General features: G+C 30.9%; 2 protein-coding genes across 11 annotated transcripts in view; one reads left to right on the top strand and one right to left on the bottom strand.

Moving 5' to 3' along the window:
* LOC142331819 (quinone oxidoreductase-like protein 1) overlaps nucleotides 1-2236 on the bottom strand; it is a 45677-nt gene extending 43441 nt beyond the window's left edge. For all 10 annotated transcript variants that reach the window (XR_012758099.1, XR_012758100.1, XR_012758098.1 and 7 more), the window contains exon 1: nucleotides 1913-2236. Coding sequence is in view for 2 of the 10 variants with exons in the window: in XM_075377956.1 (XP_075234071.1) it covers nucleotides 1913-1996 (84 nt within the window). In the remaining 8 variants the exon portion in view is untranslated. The remainder of the gene's footprint in view (nucleotides 1-1912) is intronic.
* A 470-nt stretch (nucleotides 2237-2706) lies between these two features.
* The window catches only part of LOC142331044 (coiled-coil domain-containing protein 6-like), a 32438-nt gene continuing 15702 nt past the window's right edge, over nucleotides 2707-19442 (top strand). The window contains exons 1-2 of the mRNA XM_075376667.1: nucleotides 2707-3191; nucleotides 12777-12926. Of these exons, the coding sequence (XP_075232782.1) occupies nucleotides 2976-3191; nucleotides 12777-12926 (366 nt within the window). The 5' untranslated portion in view covers nucleotides 2707-2975. The remainder of the gene's footprint in view (nucleotides 3192-12776; nucleotides 12927-19442) is intronic.

Here is a 19442-nt window from a genome sequence, read left to right as displayed (position 1 = left end):
CCTAAAGAAGAAGTACAATATACTGACCAATATTAATATTTTTGAGAAGATTTTACAGAAAACACTACAAGTTTTTATAAGAATGATATTAACAAAATTATAAGTTTTTATTTACTCACCTCAGATTCTTTTCAAATTGAGATAAATTAAGAAATTGCAATTTTTTTATCATTATTTATAACAATTGTGAAAATTGAAAGACATAATAACATAACTGTACTACTATTATTCAGTCTCATGAGATGTCATGCCTTCTGTGGCCAGATTTGCAATAGCCATTTATAATAGATATTTCAATTTGAAAAGAATTGGACACATAACAATAAACAATCTTCAATGTTAAAATTACCTAAGTAATTAAATAGTGACATATCTAAAGTTACACTAATAGAATGTTGTACATAAAAATTAAATTTCAATATATTTATTTTTTATTTTTTTTATGTTTAGTACTCAACTCTATATTTCATCAGAAATGAGAAAATATAAATATATGATTATGAAAACATTGTTAAAAAAAAATAATTTATCATCTTGGTCACTGATTCAAAATTTTGTGTCAGTTTTTAAGCAGAGATCTCTGAAAAATTTTATTTTTATAAATAATTACACATTCTGCTGCTAGAAAGCAAATCACTAAAATATTTATTAATAACAGAATGTCCTTATATTAAAGTAAATTGTATGGTAAAGAGAAGAGTGTCTTGAATCTGTCTCATAGCATTCTATAATAATGTCTTGTTAAGATTACAAGTAGCAAGGTTCAAATGTTACATAAATTTCTTACTCCTTCACAAAAGCTGCAACGAATAATATTTAAATCAAATGAAATTTTTCTTTTAATTAGGAATTTATATCCTAATTCTAATTACTGGTAATTTCACTAAATACAAAAAATTATGTATAATTTTAGATTGTTATAATGTAAGTTTATGGTCTAACAACAGAACAGATAATTGATGAATGAAATTTTCCTTTTAATTAGGAATTTACATCCTAATTCTAATTAGTGGTAATTTCACTAAATACAAAAAATTATGTATAATTTTAGATTGTTATAATTTAAGTTTATGGTCTAACAACAGAACAGATAATTGATGAAAAACATATCTACATCCAAATCAGAATTGCGTACTTCAGAAGATCCAACATGGCTTTGCTGTAAAACTTCAAAAAATAATAACAGGAAAAAGAGACAATAGGTCAAAAAAGCATAAATCATTCATTTCAAGTGATTTATTCTGTTCTTTCTCATTCTTTTATAACATTTATTTACTACTACAGTCTGATTTTTTGGCGTAATAAATTTTTGTAAATAATCCAAACATGGTACCCACAGTTTTTATAAATATCAATAAAACCGGGTGAAATAATAAACTAGACTAACATCTGAATGAAGAGACCTCTCAGTGTGTTTGGTTTCATTGCTCTATATCGGTGATTCACAAACTACACCGCGGCTTCTTCACAGAGGAGCCGCAAAATATTGTAAAAGCTTCACAATTAATTGAACCAAGACATAATTATTAATTTAATGTTAAAAAAAGTTAACATGGAAAAGTTTGGGAACCACTGCTCTACATGGTTCATTTATCAATATTAATATCATACAATGTGATATCACAAATTATAATTTTATTTATTATTTGTACCATTTACTAATGTGTTTTTTCGTGGTTTTTAAAAAAATTCAACTCTTCTTAAAGTTAAATCCAATTGTCTTATTTTATCTATACTTAATGCTGGAAGTTTTTCATTTGTTTTTTTATAAAATTATGAATGATTATTCAATATAAAAATTTTGGTTCATAAATTCACTGTGTTAAAATTACAGCTGGTTTTCTTTTTATTGCAAATTATGTTGCGAAAGATAAGGTCGTTTATTATCTTAGTAAGGCAACAAATGTCTTACCTCATTAAACATCACAAAGCATAGGCTGGAACCAACATTATCCAATTCCATAAACACAGATCTTCCCGTTTTTCCCGAAGACATGACAAAACAAATAACTTAAGACGTTCTTCTAAGTTTATACTCGTTCAAAAACAATAAATATAAAATAAAATAGTTCACATCACAGAGTTTTAACATTCACAAAAATAATTAACAAGAAATTAATTTAAAACGATACAAACATAAAAATCCTCAATGATATTTCCCCAGAATCGTATTGCAACGCTACACATCAATAATTTGACGCCCACTCGAACTTGCTTCTTCGTTACGGGCAACAACTGTCAACATCAGCTGATTTTGTTATTGTAAATTTTCTTCTTCATCAAATTCTTTCTCCAGTGCAATATTCAAATTAAAGATAGCTTTTTTTCAATGAAAGGAAATTAATTTCTCATTAAAAGATGGAACTAACTTAATAATTACTTCAATACGAAATTAATTTTTTTTTAATGCATCAACTTATTTCATTATAAATAGTAAAGGATTATAGTTTTAAAAAAACATGCTATTAGCATTTTTAAAACCTCTTCAGCTATCTGCTACTAAAGCAGATAAGCTTGTTTATTGAAATTATTGAATTGATGTTCATAGAATAAGAAATAATGACGTATGGGCAGCAAAACATTAAATATTGAACTTTTACGTTATCTTTCAACTAATTTTTAATTATAAATATTTATTTATTTTACAAATCATTTATTTCAAGAATTCCCTAATTGTAGTTAACTAGAAAGTTGCTTAACCTGCGTCATCTCCATTGCTGTGCTGTTAGCACCATAGTGGTTGATTTCGTGTTTTGAGAATTGTAGCTTTTTTTTTAATTTTTTTCACATCTTTCTGGTTTAAGTTAACACTTTATATAACCTATGATTTGTAACTTTCATTTGGAGAGGAATCGATATAAATTAAATCTGTAAAATCTTCAAATAAAAGTCGGCCAGTCACTCGTGTAGGACTAATTTGCAGCAGGTAATTTATTTGGTCTCCACGTGAAGTAAAAAAATTGTCTTTGTAAATTATGGCTGATAGTGCCAGTGAAAGTGATTCTAGCTCCATCGATGGAGGCCCAATTATGATGCCGCCTTCTCCTATAACCCGAGAGCAATTGCAGAAACGAATCGAATCCCTACAACAGCAAAATAGAGTTCTCAAAGTCGAACTGGATACGTATAAATTAAGGGTGAAGGCATTGCAAGAGGAGAATAAAGGTCTTCGGCAAGCATCTGTGATCATTGTAAGTGTTTATAATGTGAGCCGATTGCTATTATAATTGTCTTTATTAAATTAGTATTATTTCTAATGTTTGCTCTTCAGTTCGTAGCGTACACTATTGTTCGTTTTGGTCTTTCTCATTCTATAAAAACACTTTTATGAAATCGAATTGGATTGAATTGTTTACTTGTGAAGTTCAAAACGTAACTGGTTGCATATTGTGGCGTTTATTCAGAATGTACAGGTTTTCTGGCCATATTCAAGCCGAATATTCATTTTGACCTTAGTTAAACTACAATTTCGTAACATTGCAACATTCTGCGAGAGTGAACTTTGCATGTGTTCGGTTGGTTTCAATCGTTCTTTAGATAGTAAGGCTTTTTACTGGTTTATAATTATACTGTATGACATCTGAGACTAAAAGACCAAGTTGTGCAGTAATTAAATAAAATAAATGAAGATTAGTTTGTGTGCCTTTAGTCACTATTCATAAACGTATCATAGACCAATATTTAAATCATAGTTTATTGCTTTTCATCAGTCATGAAATGCTCAGAATTCCAAAATTCTTAATAGAACAATTTCAAAATTTGATGAATAGTCTGTTGAGCACTTGAGGAGTAGAACTCTGTGCCCCTTTATGCAGGAAGGCTGCATATTTTTTACTGTTCTATTTAACCCATATTTTACAGTGATATCAAAAACTAATTTGTTACGAATCAATACAGTGCAGGTAACATTCTTGGGGGCTTCTGTTATGATAATACAATAGAATACCTTGAAAAAATAGATAATTGTATATTTTTCAATAGCTGATTAGGTTGCCCCGTTTAAGGACAACTTTTACTCTTGTTCCACCCTGTTCTCCTGTCACCAAAGGGTCAGTCAATTTGAAGTGTCCCAAAAACAAACATAAGCTGGTTGCTTGACCATTCAAAATAAATTGAAACTTAACTTAGCACTTGTTTCTTACATATCTCAGGACCGTAAAACTATTTTATTTTTTATTTAAGCAGTTTACCTGTGGCGGCCATTTCTGTTACGGCACACCTACATATATATATATTTCTGTTGCACACTTATTTTTGTGATTGTGAGGGTGTACGGAAAAAATCATAACTAAAAAACTATTGGTCCTGGAAGGATGAAATAAAAAGCAATTTATTCATATTTTCTCAAGGTAAAAGATTGGTTCACTGGTTTATTTTACTATCTCTTTATGTGAGAAAATTATCAATAAATTTGAACATGAAAAACTGTGAAATTTTACTTTTGGTAATTTTTTTCAAGAGGCAGGGATGGCATACACAGTTAGAATTATTTTTTTTATATGTAGGTATATGTTAATAGTTTTATCATAAATAATATTAATGGTGATATACTTACCCCTAAATTTTTATGATTATTTGAAAACTAATTTAAAAAAAAATGATTCAAATTTTGACTTAATAACTCAATGGGGCTGGTGATAAAAATCTCAAATTTGCACAACTTAGTATTTTTGTAGATGTTTATGGCAAATAAAAGTTTTTTTGTGTATTTTACTAATAAAAAAGTTATAACCTCTCAAAAATCATGAAAAACCTGTTAAAAGAGATAGCATTTTGACTCGCTAAATAAGTGCTCCAAGGGGTTTCTTGTCTTCTTGGCACTAATATTTTTATATTTATTGCTACAGTTGAAGTAGACTTGTTTGAACCATTCAGCTGCAATGTTCATTTTATAACTTGCGCTTGCAATCCATATTGCAACATGCTCATTTATGCTTGTTGCACCATTTAGCTTTGCAGTTATAGACTGGTCAGTCTGACATTAGTCAGTCACCTGTTCCCATCTTTACTGAGAGTTAAATTTCATCCTGTGTTTTGAAGTGTTTATTATTAAATAAATAAGTTTTACTTGATAATATATTTGAAAATGTATAAATCTATTAAATTTTTAAGTAATTTCATATAAAACAATTGAAGAACAATATTCCATTGGAATATGTGAAGGAAGAGTGTCATAGAACAGTGTATGGTACAGTGGCAAAAGAACAAATTAAAATGTGTGAATTTAGTGATGAAAACCAAGTTATTTTTTAAAATGTTAATTCAGATGTCACTAGTGTTTGTAAATATCATGAAAAAATGTTTTTGTCAAAATTCATCCCCTGTATGGACAGTTCTGTTGTGATCCTTTGAGAACTCATAAAAAAAGCAGTTAAGAAAAACTTAAAACAAATAACATTAGAGCAAGCTTTTAAAGAACATATTTTTCCAAATTTAAATGTAGTTCCTGGAAAGTCTCTTTGTGTTAACCGTTTCAAAAGTATTTTTTCTCAGCAGGAACAACAAAATGAGAAGTGGCAAAGGCTGTTAAACAATCAGATACTAAACGTTGATGAAATGTATTCATTTTGTAATCATGAGCTGAAAAACATAAAATATTTGTTGATTAAATCAGATGATATAGCTAAGATTTCAGAAACTATGAAACACTGTTTTGATTGCTGATAAAGAGTTGTTGGTAGTAGAAGCTACCACAAGTACGTTCCTGTGTAAGAAGACATTGTAAGATGTTACTTTATTTCAGACTCCAAGAACTATGAAGACCATCCTGTGTCAAGTATTGTACCACTTTCACTTAAGGAAAAAAGACTATTGCTTGTGTGTATGATGATCACTGATATGATCAGATATGTGAGATGATCAGTGGGTGTATGATAGGCCTTGAAAATGGCAGTGTGCAGGTTCATTTTTTCCAACTCAGCTGGACCCCATCAAAAGTCTCAACAAGATAAAGTGTGTGTACTGATCTGCAAAGTCAAGAGAAAGTTGACATCACTTTAGCGAACTACAGTGACAAGTCGTTCTCACACAACTTCAAGAGAAGTATCAGAAGTGATATCACAGCTGTTGGTTAACTACACTAAATAATAAACTTTCATTGCTACAAAAACAGGCTTTTTCATTGAAAAATAATTAAAATTTTACAGTTTAAAAACAAATTTTAAAACAGTTTATAGTTTTTACAAAAATAAACCAATATAAAAATAAAAATGAATTCTTGAACAAAGATATAGGCTACTCATTGAAATCTCAGTTTGGGTAAGTTTTTCAAGCATTTTTGAATCAAAATTGTATTAGGTTACTGGTATTGATTAAGTTATTAAATTACGACCTCATAAATAATTTAAAAATATTGAAAACGTCAACTTCAACAACATAGGGGCTAAATATAAAAAATGTAGTGCAAAGAAGACAAGAAACTCCTGTTGGAGCACTTGTTTAGTGTGTCAAAATGGTATTGCTTTTAACACTTCAAGCCGGTATTTAAATTTGTGAAGCCCTACCCTACTGCCGGTAATTTAAATTCCAGCGAGCAGCTGTATTACAGTACTAAATGTAAAGATTATAGCTTCAAAACTATTACACCCATTTTAAACCAAATTTTCAGCAGAAGAATCATCCACTTTTTCCCATCTCCAATGTATATCTTTTCTTGTACGCTTCACTTGTATATCAATATTGTCATCACTATTGCCACTACTCTGTTCAGAATCTTCTTTGTTTTTATTACGATTTTCTGGCACAAAAACTTTTGTCACTATCAAATTCACTACCACTATCAAATATTCTAATGTTACTGTCACACGTCTCATCTAAACATTCAGTAATTTGTTCCAATGTAAGATTATGCAACGTGCTTGACCTGGCCATTTTGATTTACTCACAGCTGACGCAACTGACTGAAAGAAGAGCATTCAACTTCGTAGAACAAAATCGTTTTTCATCACCGATATGCAATCCTACACAGTTATAAAAACAAGAACGAAGCCTCGTGATAACTCAGAAACAGTTGTTCAAATAAACATTACGGATATGCAATCCTATGCAGTTATAAAAACAAGAACGAAGCCTCGTGATAGCACAGAAACAGTTGTTCAAATAAACATTACGAGATGGCAGTGTTATGAAGTTTTGAAGCGAGCGCTGCGTGACATTCACGTGCTCCCTGCCTGAAGGGTTAACAGGTTTTTCATGATTTTTGAGAGGTTATAACTTTTTTTAGTAGTACAACACAGAAGAAACTCCTATTTCCCATAAACATCCACAAAAACACTGTAAGTTGCTCAAATTTGAGATTTTTACCACCAGTCCCATCAGTTATTTGAATTTAAAAAAAAAATTAGTTTTCAAAAATTTAGGTTGAAGTATTTCACCATTAATATTATTTATGGTAAAACTACTAACATATATTTACATATAAAAAAATAATTCAAACTGTGAATGCCATCCCTGCCTCTTGAAAGAAGTTACCAAAAGTGAAATTTTACAGTTTTTCGTGTTCAACTTTATTGGTAATTTTTTCATCAGAAGAAGAGAGATTGGTAAATAAACTACTGGATCAATCTACCTTGAGAAAACATGAATAAATTTATTTTTGTTTCATCCTTCCAGGACCAATAGTTTTTTAGTTATGATTTTTTTTGTAAACCCTTACAATCACAAAATAGGTGTGTGCACGTAACAAAAATGGCCCCCACAGGTGAACTGCTTAAATAAAAAATTTAAAAAGATTGTTATAAGGTCCTGAAACAAATGTGTACGTTTCAGTTTTTTTTAATTGGTCAAGCAACCAGCTTTGTTTTTTTGGGACATCTCAAATGGTTGACCCTTATCATTCCATTTTTTTCCCTTAAAAGTTTATTTTCAAAGTTCATTAGTTCCTCTTTCTTTTGCCAGTGTTGCCAGTGGCCAATTTTCAGTTGTACATACAGGTTGTAAGGTACAGTATGTATTAATTTTGTTGAAAGCAATTTTCTAGATAGTGATTTGGGATACCAAGTAGCATTTTCTTGTCCTAGTACCCGGTTGCTTTGTGTCTCTTTCTGAATTGTTTTCAGTCGTGGTAGCTAGACAATTAAAGTTATCCATTATTTGAAACTTCATTTTTCTATAGTAAAGCAATTATTACTATAGTCACAATTTTTATTCCTCACTACTGGGGTTTTTTTTTTATGATTGGGCCTTTGTTATTGGTTTTATTGATAAACTTGAGATTGTGGTTACATTTCAAAAAATTAGGTCATTGAGCATGCTTTCTTATCAACATAATCACTGACAAATTAAAAATTTTCAGTGCAAAATTCAATTTTGCCTTTAATCACTCTTACTCCGTGTAAAATTCTCTTAGTCATAAAACCAAAGATTTATTTTTTGGTAGTATTTAACTTTTAGTTTTTATTTGGTTAATTATCTTTTCAATTGTATTTTGTTTTAAAATTTACTTCATTTTTGTTTGTTAAATTAAATATATTGTTGGCTACTTCTAAAGGGCTACTCAACATTAAATAAGAAATTTGACATTTAAGAACAAAGTGTTCTATGATTTAATTTGGTAAAATATATATTTCTTAGATTTCACAGTGGTTAATTAAAGAGTAAATCCATATTATGAGGGTTGTCTGAAACGTTTTGAGCCTCAACATATAGTTAGCAGCACTCGTCAACAAAAGTTAGGGAATATATTCGCCTGTGTGTTGAAAGGTACTCACCAAAATCTCAGCCATTTTGGACGCTCAGTTGTTTGATAATCTTTTGAGTAAGACATTATTAGTGTTTTTGTGAGAATGGAAAAAATTGAATATTGTGTCGTGATTAAATACTTGCATTTGAAAGACAATACATCTGTGCAAATTAAAACCGAGTTGGACATTGTTTACAGGGACTCTGCCCCATAATTTTCCACCATGAAAAGATGGGCAGCCGAATTTAAGCATAGTTGTACCAACTTGGTTGATGGGTGTTCGGGATGGCCAAAAACTGCAACCACCACTGATATCATCAAAATACCGTATTTATTCGTGTACCCCCTGTACTTTTTTTCTTGGAATTGGAGAGAAAAAATAAGGATGCGGGGCTTACTTGAAACATAACTTTTAGCCAGGATAATTTATGTAAACGTTTTCTTAGAAGTGCCTAAATTCAATCACATAAATATAGTTACATTAGGCTTTCGTTTATCATTACTGGATGCCGCTTATACAGAATACATCCTTAATTATTAACATCCTGTTCATATTATCGATAGGAACAAAGTTATGATATTTTTATAAAACTGATTTATTCTGTATATGCTGCATCCGGTTCTAATGACACTATAGTTACAGTATCAGACCCATCGTCGTCTTGTCTATTCGCCATAGTCATTGTACTGTTTGTATATGTGGACAGTTATGTGCATTTTATCTATGTAGTTTATCTTGTAAAGTTTAATATGGTGATTTATTTTTATTACGGCATGAAAATGAGTAAAGGACAGCATCTACGATCTTTTACAGTAAATGAAAAACTGCGTGTTATAGAAGAGGCTGAAAAGATTGGAGATCGGGTGGCAGGAAGAAAATATGACATAGATGAAAGCTGCATTCGAGACTGGCTTAAGAAGAAACAACTTCTGAAGCAAGGCACTGGTAATAAAAGGACTTTTCATTGCGTAAAACCAAAATACACAGACAGAAAAAAAAAATTGTATGACTTTGTTATGGAAAAAAGGAAATGCGGTTATGCTGTCATGACAGAAATGTGTCAATCATATGCTCGTGAAATCGCTAAATCATTGAATAAAGTTGATTTTAAAGCAAGCCGTGGATGGATAACACGATTTTTTGCACGAAATGATTTGTCAATAAGGCGAAAGACGACCATTTCTCAACGACTTCCGCTTATGAACAAAAAATATTACATTTTCACAAATACATAATAAATCTTAGAAAAGATAAAGGCTATTTGCTTTCTCAAATAGGAAACGCTGATCAAACCCCCGTATATTTTGAAATGCCATTTGACAAAACCGTAAACTAAAAAGGTGAAAAAGGTGTAACGATTCACACTAGTAGTAATGAAAAACAAAGGTGTAGTGTTATGCTTTGCATTACTTCTGATAGATCAAAATTACCTCCATACATTGTTTTTAAAAGAAAAACTCTTCCTACCGTACAGGTAAATGGAGTTATTATCAGAGCACAGGAATCAGGTTGGATGGATGAAACCTTAATTTTAGATTGGATCAGCTGTGTGTAGCAAAAGTGATCAGGAGATTTACTTAATAAAAAAAATACCAGTATGGATAGTTATTGGGGGCATACGACTGATTAAGTGAAAGACATTTTAAAAAAGGTATGACAGAACAAGTAATAGTTCCAGGCAGGTTGATATCTCTATTGCAACCACTAGATGTCTGCATTAATAAACCGTTCAAATCTGCATTAAAACAACTGTACAGTAAATGGATGGCTGATGAAAATTTCTTTCTCACGTCTGCAGGAAGTTCACGTCCTGCAGACGTGAGAACTCCCAGATTTTAACCAGATTTGTATTTGGATAAAAGATGGTTAGAAAGGTATTTCCACGGAATGAGTAAAGAAAATTTTTAAAACATGTCGAATATCTAATGAACTTGATGGTAGTGAAGACGATCGATCACCTTTGGCAGAGCGATGTGTTGAATACCAGTAACTCTTCTACAGACATTGACAGTGATTAATTAAAAATAAAATCCCATATTAAAAAGTGTATTGAAATGATCCTTTTCAACATGATACTTTCTTTTCGTTTTACTGGCCTACTGATTCTGAACTAAACTAGTACTTACGGTAATTAATTATTAATGTAATATATATATAATTGTAATTTAAATGAATGAGTTAAATGCTTTACTTTCTGAATATTTTCATGTTTTTTATCATATCTGTTGCACTTTAAAATACCGGTATATACTCAATTTTTTTTTTTAGATTTTCAGTCCGGAAAAAATAGGTGCGGGGCTTATTCATGGGTGGGGGGGTACTCGAATAAATACAGTAGTTCATCAAATGGTACTGGATGACTGACAAATTAAGGTTAGTGAGATAGAGACTACGAGCATATCGAAAGAACGTGTTTGTCATATATTAACTGAAGAATTGGAGCTATTTACGCGTTGGGTGCTGTGTTTGCTCACTTGGGACCAAAAGCACATTCAAATAAACATTTCCAAGGCCCTGCTGTAGCAGTTAAAGCAAAACAAGTCAGATTTTTTGAATCAATTCATAATTGTAGATGAAACGTGGATCCACCATACAATCCTGAGATGAAACAGTTAAAACGGTGGACTGCAAAGGGTAAAAATTCATAACGTTGTTCAAAGTTGAAATTTTTACTGTAGTTTGCCTTGTACATAGATTTATATTATCTGGAAAATTTTTATTCAAAGTCCCACTGGAGATATCAAGCCTCAAACTTAAAAAATGTAATTTTCAAAATTTCATAAAAAAAGAAGGAAACAGTTATATCTGTGTTCTTATCTCATTATCTACTCTATTAAACCAGACAGCAGAACTGTTATTATATAACTTGATACAAGCTTAGTTACTTCAGCTTAGTTGAAAGGATTCCATTGTTGATAGTAAATATTTAAAATAAAGACAACCATAACTGATTTCAGTTATAGAAATAAAAAAAAAAAATTACCAAATCAAAATAATGGATAACTTTATATTGGAATCAAATTGAATAGTATTTGGCTTCATCTTTATTTAAAACCGAAAGGTAACAGAAATAAAGTGTGTTTTAGTAATTTATAATATTTGTTATATTAACAGTCCCCTCTGTGAAAAAAAGCATATATTCCCCTTTCTTGGAAACTCTAGAAACAAGGAAATTGCTTATTTTGATACATGAAATACCAGATTTCAATTAAATGTATTTCTAAATGTTGTTCTTGGGAATCTGATAGCTATTTCAAACATACTATTTATTTAGTCTGCAACTCAGAATATTATTACTTTAATAATATTTTTACTGCAACAACATGATCTTAATTTAATACTTACTGCTCACAATAAAAATCCTTACCCAAAATTCAGTAAGTGAGTATATATATATTTATATACACATACACACACACCAACATTCTGAAATTTAGGTTTGTTTAATGGTAAAGTCATGTAAATTTTAACAGTTCAGGAATCTTCACCGGGTGATAATACTTTATAAAGTAATATTTGAGTAGTGGCTACATCTTGTTTAACAATTTTTGTTTTATTTTTTATCGTGATTTATAAATGAAATTCTGTAGGACAGAAATTATCAAACTGTTTGAAATACAAGAATGTTTTGCACAACTTTTAATTAAATCTCTATGCCTCTTTTGATATCGGTTCCAAATAACAGATCTGCATTTCAGTTTACTTTGTACAAATGAATAATGCTGTTACCTTATAGCATATTTTGATTTGTTTCCTTGAAAAGTAAAAGTTTTTTCTCAAATAATTTTTTATAAGTTTTACTAACCATTTCATAATGTGCATCTAGGGTGGAGAAATTTTAGTTTGATATTAGGTACAAAGCCATCTTCCATTCCTGCATGTACCAAAGCAAAATATGGCCTGTGACATGAGTATTATGGTTGTACTTCTCAGTATTCATGTGAAACGCATTAACAATGTACAACTCTACTTATCACTGTTTAATTACATCAGTCTTTTTTTAACGTCCCATTTTGTATTGAGGGACTGTGGATGCTTTTATTATCTGACTATTTCACCATCCTTGATTAACTCTGTGTGTGTTTATAATTGTAGCAAGCTAAAGCGGAACAGGAAGAGGAATTTATAAGTAATACTTTGTTGAAGAAAATACAAGCTTTAAAAAAAGAGAAGGAGACACTGGCACACCATTACGAGCAAGAGGAAGAATGCTTGACTAATGATTTATCAAGGAAATTAACACAAGTAAGTTTTTTAAAATTGTTCAATGTATTACACAATGTCAAAAAAACAAAAAATTTTACATAAAATTAAAAGAAAGCTATGGTATAAAATTATGAATTATGCATTTAAATTTGAAATTTAAAGTAATTAAACTTAGCTGTCTGAACTAAATCTCCATGGTTAATGTTCATAACATTACCTGTGAGGTAGTTATGAACATGTGCCTCAAAGTGAAGTAGATTATCGTAACACTGCACTGTGCTCAACATGAACATTTCTTATTAGTACATTTATTTCAATTTATAAAAATAATTATGACCTAGTACATTAATTTTCCTGAGAAAAATATTTTTATTTTTTTATTTGTAATAAAGCAGTCAGTAATGTTGGTTCTAAATAATATTTTCAAATTTAATATATAAATTTGTATAATTAGTAAAAACTGTATAAAATTTTAACTCTTTCTACTAAAGTGGTTCAGATTTATTCATCTTTAATTTATATCATAACTGATTACAATTTTTTAAGACGTTTTACTCGCTTTGAAGCTCTTTCAGTTTGATCCTTTAGGAATACAAGTTTCTTGAGCTCACATTTTTACACATTTAAACATTGTTTCTCTTTAAGTTAGGCTAATAATAAAAAAATACCTACTGTACTGTGAATTAAAAATTTACCTTAATGTACTAAGTGATAAGAATATGACTATTAATATAATTTTTAATTATATAATGTATTTTTTTTTTATTCAGCTCAGCCATATCATTCATAGTAACAGAACATACAAACCAAATGAGAAAAAGTATTGAATAATGCTGAATTTTTGTTACAGTATAGCATAAAGTTACTCTTTTACGTCTGTTTTATCCTTTAAGTCACTCATAGTAATACCTGGAAAGATATGATAGTGATTTATGATCAGTGTGTTAATAAAGTATAGGAACCCTTTAATAAGAGCCACCGGGTTGGTCTAGTGGTGAACGCGTCTTCCCAAATCAGCTGATTTGGAAGTCGAGAGTTCCAGCGTTCAAGACCTAGTAAAGCCAGTTATTTTTACACGGACTTGAATACTAGATTGTGGATACCGGTGTTCTTTGGTGGTTGGGTTTTAATTAACCACACATCTCAGAAATGGTCGAACTGAGACTGTACAAGACTACACTTCATTTACACTCATACATATCATCCTCATTCATCCTCTGAAGTATTATCTGAACGGTAGTTACCGGAGGCTAAATAGGAAAAGAAAAAGGAACCCTTTAATAACTTTTTAACATTTTGAAATGTAGAATGAAATTTAGCAAAATTTCAAAACAATACACACACACAAAAGAAAGAATTGCTGAGGGGAACTAGAGCCCTGCTTGGATTTCCCTTGTATTATGTTTTTGTTGATGTTTTGTTTTATAAATTGTGTTTTTGTCCTTTGTTTTGTTTCAGTATTACTATGTTGTTATTGTTCCATGTGATATTTTTATGTTTTTTGTGTTGTGTGTTTAACTCACTTTTACCTTTTATAGGTAGGTAGTTCAGTTCTTTTGTTAAGTCCTTTCAGTCTTACTAAGACTCTGTAAGATGTGTTTTGTTTTTAGTTCATTAAATAGTAGTACACTGATGGAAATGTTACGGCATTTGCATCAGCAACATCCTGGCTGAGGCAGACTGATCATGTCGAAAGCAGAGGTTTCAAAGATGACCTCCGATAAAGCCCATAAGGGTTAGGAACGGGGGGGGGGGGTGGAGGGTGTCTTTCCCTACCAGGGTCAGTTATATTTCTTGTTTACCATATCATAAAGCCTTTCTAATGTCGAAAAATACCATTCAGATTTTCTTCCCTAATCCCACTTTTCAATCATCTGCTTTACTGAAAAAATCAGGTCTGTTGTGTTACTTCCTGGCCAAAAACCATATTGTTTTGATTCTTCTTCGACCTGTGTTTTAATTCTTTTCAGGATTATTCTTTGAAACAATTTTGTACACTGGCGCTCATCAACATAATTCCTCTGTAATTCTAACACAGTCACCTGCTCCCTTTCTTGAATATTGTACTACTTCTTTTCCCCACTATTCTTTGTCTGTACCTTCCTTATCATTTTGTACAATCATTGTTCTACCACTGATGCTGCAGCTTTCACCATGTCTATTGTGACTTCATCTGGTCCGCCTGCTTTATTGTCGTTGATTGATTTCATTGTATTTTCTGTTACCAGCAAAGATGGCGGTTATCCTTTTGGTTCTTCATAGCTTCATACATCCATTTGTTCCTCTCAACCTCTCTCCATCTGTGCAGTCATTCAAAAGTTTTTTGAAATAATTTCCCGTACTTCCTTATCTCCTCCATTGTCTCGACTGGATTCCTTCTTTTGTCTCCATTTTGCTGAGTCCTTCAGCAAGTTTTCTCCTGTTTCTCATTACCTTGTATAAGAGTTTTTTATTTTCCTCACATCTTCCTCTTAACTTTTTAGTGAAATTATCCCATTCTTTCTCTTCATATATTATTCTTCTTTACTCCTTTTTTTTGTTTTCATATATGCTTTTCTTTTTTTACCTTCTCCATCATTCCTTTTCTTGCTTTTCCACCATTCTTTCCTTGCTTTGTTCTTTCCCCTAACCACCTTTATTGTATATTTGTTCCACCAATCCCTTTGTTTTACCTTCTGGTTCATCCTTCCTGAAGTTCTCCCACATGGTTTTTCTACTGCTTCCACAAAAATAGTCTTGACAGTGCCCACTCTATCACAACCTCTTTGTCCACATCCCTTGGTTATCTTGCCCCTACCAATCCTTTAAATTCCTCTTTAATTTCTTCCTTCTTCAAATACCAAACCTTTATTCTCTTTACTGACTCAGCTGTTCTTGTTTTTACTATATTATTATAAAATCACTCCCCAATAATCTATGATCGCCCTCCATTGACATATTTGGTATTTTTTTTTTTTTTTTTGTCTTCAGTCATTTGACTGGTTTGATGCAGCTCTCCAAGATTCCCTATCTAGTGCTAGTCGTTTCATTTCAGTTTACCCTCTACATCCTACATCCCTAACAATTTGATTTACATATTCCAAATGTGGCCTGCCTACACAATTTTTTCCTTCTACCTGTCCTTCCAATATTAAAGCGACTATTCCAGGATGCCTTAGTATGTGGCCTATAAGTCTGTCTCTTCTTTTAACTATATTTTTCCAAATGCTTCTTTCTTCATCTATTTGCCGCAATACCTGTTCATTTGTCACTTTATCCACCCATCTGATTTTTAACATTCTCCTATAGCACCACATTTCAAAAGCTTCTAATCTTTTCTTCTCAGATACTCCGATTATCCAAGTTTCACTTCCATATAAAGCGACACTACATTTGGTATGACATCTTTTAATTTATTTCCCCACTCTTGATTTGTGATTATGTAGTCAACAACACTCTGCTTGGCCATCTCAACTATACCTGGTAATCACATTACTTTTCCTCTTCTTAAATCAGCTGTTACCCAGTCTGAGTCCATTCTGTGTCCACATATCATCTATTTCTGTGTTCATTCTCTCTATTTCTGTCTCCTCATCCAAAGGACCCAGCACTTCCTCATATTTATTCCTATTACTTCCCACCTGTGCATTGAAATCTCCCATCATGATACTGTAAATGTCAACGTTCAATTCTGATAACTCTTCAAAATCATCTTTTTCTTCCTTAGAACATCCTACTTGTGGCGTGTATATTTGTAGTAGGTACAACATTTCTGCTTCATTTTTAATTTTAATACTATCATCCTTTCAGACACAGTGTCACCCTTTCTGTTACTTACTTTCTCCTTTCATTTACTATGAAAGCAACACTGTTTCTTGCTACCTTGTCATTTCTCTTCCAGTAGAATTCATTGACTGATCTCAGTTCCCTCTCTTTTATTTTGTCTCACCAAGTTCAAAAATGTCAGTGATCCTCTTCCATCACCACTATTAACTCTTTTACTTTCCAATTTAAGCTATGTATATTCAATTTTCCAATTCTTAGATTTGTAACTTTTCCATTTTATCCTTATTTCCAGTCCTCCAAGGCCTAGTTTGATTTTTGCAAGCAATTTTCTCTCCACACTACAGATTTGCTGGGCCTGACATAGCTACTGTTTGGACTACTTTAATTTGGTCCGTATCCTTTGACCTGTCCAGCTTAGGAGGCTCTCCTAGTAGCAAGCTACCGCCGACATAGTTCTCAGAGTCATTGGAACTCACAAGTATCACCACCATGTCAAGGTCCTGTACTCCCTAGATGATGAATGTTCAAAAGCATTTTCATCCTTATATTAATAATTTAGTAATGAAACTTAAGATTTGGTCAGGGTATGAAAATTGATATCATTGATTGCTTTAGTGCTGTTAAGAATATTGTTACACACACATGTATAGGTTGTATCACAAAGTTCTCCCGGGACTTTGATAAACTATTCTACTCGTGAAAATAATGGAAAAAGTTCATATAAACATAGGCTAAAATGCTTTGGTAGTGAAAGATTTCGCTTGGATTTCAGCAACCTTGGTGAATTGAATTTTTAAGGGCATTAATTAAGGAGTATGAAATTTTTCAGACGTTAATTAAGGAGCAGAATCAGAGATTTCTCATGGTTTTTTATCTCAAAAATCGAATAAAATAGGTCTCAGAACTGTATGTGTAGTAGTTATTTAGAAATCTCGGGTGAAAACCAATAAATTAGGGGTAAAAAACCCTGTCTCTTACATTTGACATACAATAACTTTGTTAAATGGATAATAAACATATAATATTTTTTTTTAAAACTTATAGAGAATTAAAATCTGAACAAAATGGAGTAAAGGTAAATTAAATAAAATTAGGAAAAGTTAAAAAAATTGAATTTTATTTAGAAACATACATCACTACATTTGTCAGTAAAGTTCTTATTTAATGTAAACAAAAACCAAATTCTTTTTTGGTGATGTGAAAATTGTAAAAGCAAAATTTACTGTTAAAGAATTTAAAAAATACTAGAAATTATATAACAGTTGTAAAAGGAAAATAAATAAATAAAAATTACTTGGATAATAATTTTTTTATTAATGACAGAAATGCAATAAATTTAATTTTTCAAACATGACTATAGGTATGTAAAATTTGTTTTAATATAAAAATAAAAATCAACCTTGCCAACAATTTATATTATATCTGTAGCGCTTTCGGTCATTTGACCATTCTCAGGAGAAAAGTTTTTTCACAATTTAAAACATAAATTAAAGATATAAAATATTAAAAGCGTTAATGGTCATCATTATATGAAAGTAATTTTGTCAGTTCAGTAACAGAATCTCAGTTGTTGCAAATAATAATAGTGGGAAGGAGGTAATAAAGTTAGGCAACTTGATAATTATTAATTGTTTTTTTAAATTGAATATCACCTTCAAATTTGATTTGTTCATTGATTAATTTATTGTTATTATAAAATATATGAAATTTTTCAAGAATGCTGGTTTTATAGAAATGTTTGGAGAAATCTAGTATTTTAATAAAATTATCAGGGTTGTAACTATGTTTATTTTGTAAGTGTTTAGCATAATTGGATTTATCTAAATTGTCTTTCTTTATACTATTAATATGTTCTTCAGTTCTAATAGAAAAATTTTTTCAAAGGATGGTGGTTGAATAACCGAATGCGTTAGAAATATAATATAAATTGTTGGTAAAGCTGTTTTTTATTTTTATATTTAACTAATGCAATAAATTATTTGAAAAATTTTTATTTCAAAGTTGGCAATAAAATAACAAAAGCTTATCAACAATACGGAATTATGTATTAGTCTTTAAATCATTTTGTAAGATACATTAAGTAGATCGGGTGCTTAATGTGCTGTCATTAATGAATATTTTCTGTGAATTTTAGTTTGAACATGGTTGGTAGCCATTGAAGTAATGCTGTACTTATTTACATCAGTGGAATACACTGATATGGTATTCTTTTTGAATGTATGTACAGCTGCTGCAGTAGAATATGAAATACATTTTCAGAATTCCAGACCCCAAGATAATTAGCGCAACTTTTCGCATTCTTTAGTAAACGGGTTCATAGCTAGTATTCGTACAAGCAACGAACGATCTGTCCAGCACAACGCTGTTATTGATGAAATTATTATTGATGCAGTTCATACATTTTCCTATTTAGTGTATGTATATTTTGCACATATATGCAATCCAGCATGTATGTGTAAAATGGATATACACATAGTAGGATTGCGAGTTTTGCATTCAGTGCATAAATGTTAGGAAGACACTAAACAAGTTTTATCCTTATCATAAACAGCCAGTTCAACATCTACACCCATGATCCTGTTTCACTTGGAGTTCTGCAACTGGTTGAATAAAAAATCGACAACTCTACAATTATGTTCTGTTTACTGACGAGGCAAATTTTACTCAAGATAACATTAAACTTATGTAATGAGCATACATGGACAGAAGTAAATTCTCATGAAATGGTGGAAGGCAATTTTCAGCACCAATTTAGCATCAATGTATGGTTGCACCTATCTTCACAATCAA

This window comes from Lycorma delicatula, chromosome 10 (genome assembly GCF_047948215.1).
Source record: "Lycorma delicatula isolate Av1 chromosome 10, ASM4794821v1, whole genome shotgun sequence".
In the NCBI taxonomy this organism is placed as follows: domain Eukaryota; kingdom Metazoa; phylum Arthropoda; class Insecta; order Hemiptera; family Fulgoridae; genus Lycorma; species Lycorma delicatula.
This window is presented reverse-complemented; position numbering and strand designations above follow the sequence as displayed.